Source organism: Microtus ochrogaster, linkage group LG4, assembly GCF_000317375.1.
Source record: "Microtus ochrogaster isolate Prairie Vole_2 linkage group LG4, MicOch1.0, whole genome shotgun sequence".
In the NCBI taxonomy this organism is placed as follows: domain Eukaryota; kingdom Metazoa; phylum Chordata; class Mammalia; order Rodentia; family Cricetidae; genus Microtus; species Microtus ochrogaster.
This window is the reverse complement of record NC_022030.1, coordinates 20,991,479-20,993,028: the sequence shown is the minus strand read 5'-3', so window position 1 is coordinate 20,993,028 and position 1,550 is coordinate 20,991,479. Positions and strand designations below refer to the sequence as shown.

At 53.4% G+C, this 1,550-nt stretch overlaps 1 protein-coding gene across 1 annotated transcript in view; it reads right to left on the bottom strand.

Annotated features, from left to right (window-relative positions):
• Axl (AXL receptor tyrosine kinase) overlaps window positions 1-1,550 on the bottom strand; it is a 30,978-nt gene that overhangs the window by 28,569 nt on the left and 859 nt on the right. Inside the window, exons 2-3 of the mRNA XM_005361169.3 lie at window positions 925-1,150; window positions 549-649 (exon numbers count right to left, since the gene is read on the bottom strand). Of these exons, the coding sequence (XP_005361226.1) occupies window positions 549-649; window positions 925-1,150 (327 nt within the window). The remainder of the gene's footprint in view (window positions 1-548; window positions 650-924; window positions 1,151-1,550) is intronic.

Below are 1,550 nucleotides of genomic sequence, written 5' to 3'. Positions count from 1 at the left end.
CACAGCCCTTGCTCTCTTGTAATTCACTCTGTAGACCAGGCTGGCCTTGAACTCACAGAGATCCTCCTCCCTCTGACTTCTCAGTGCTGGAATTAAAGGTGTACACCACCATGCCTGTCTCTTCTCTTTTTGAGACAGGGTCTTGCTATATACCACAGATTGGCCTCAAACTGCAGATCCTCCTGCCTCAGCCTCCTGAAGGTGGTGCTTTATGTGTGTATCACCATGCCTGGGTTTCCTTCTATCATTTTACTAATGAAGAAATTATGTCCTTGGCATGATGGGAACATTAAGTCACATGTCTCTGACCCCTAGCATACCCTGCTTCAAGTGTATCTGCTCTCCCAGGACATCTAATATCTCCCCAAATGCCTTTCCCTCTTGGACACAGGATTTCCCTTAGACCTGTTCCCAACATAATTTATTGCCCCCCCCAGCCTCCTCAACCCCCACGATTCCCTACATCTCTAGGCTTTATGTCCTGATGGAAAAACTCTGAGTTCTCTATTACCCACCATGCCATCAGAAGCTCTGACCCGAGAACTCACCTTCCAGCCCTACATAGCCCGGCTGAGACATGAAGGTCCTTCCTCCCAGGTGCACCACACACTGGTACTTTCCTGCATTTTCAAGCTGCAGGGATGAGATTCTGGAAGGGAAGAGAAGGGACAGAGAGGTTCAGGGTTAGGACTCGATACCGGGAGGGTCAGCAGAACTGAAAGAGAGGGTCTGGACAAGAAACCCATAGAGGACTGAAATAGGCACTATTTTTAACTCATTTTTACAGAAGAGGAAAACGAAACCCAGAGATCATATCACAAGCTCAGGGCCACATGGCCAGTAAGCTGTCAAGCAGAGGTTCCTGGTCCAGGTAGCCCAGTGGCTGTGCGCACGGAGACCGCTGGTCAGGGACAGGTACCACACCTGAGCTGACTGACGACTTTCCATTCATCTTGCCAGTCTTCCCCCAGGGGCACCTGGGTCTGGGTGTTATCAGCCAGCTCTAAGATCTGTTCGTCTCGAAGCCACATGACCTCGGGGGGCTCCCCCCGAACCTGGAGCTCACATCGAAGGGTTCCTGTGAGTCCTCTGGCACCGGTGATATTCCCTGGGTTCCCCACAAACGGGCTGTCAGCCTCGGTCTGTGTGTCTGTGGGGGAGATGGTAAGGAGTGTGTTTAGGAACCCCACAGTCCGTTGCTCCTCTCTTCTACTCCTTCTGTCTGCCCACCACTGCCAGGACCCTACATAGTTGTAGAATGATCTCAGGGGAGGGGTGGGAGTAGAGGTATTGGGGGAGGAAGGGAGTCTTCCCAGGGGACTGAGGTCCGGCTTCCATCCCATGTCCAGTCTGCTGGGAGGAAGGCCTGGGATCTGGCAGCCTCCCACGCCCTGGACTGCCTGGCAAGGCCGATCCCTGCCATTCCGGTCTCCAGGGACTTCACAGTCTGAACTGGGAGATAGAGGGAAAGAAAACGGAGCAGAGAAGTGAAGGGAAGGGGGGAGGGAGAGAGGGAGGGAGGGAGGGAGAGAGAGAGAGAGAGAGAGAGA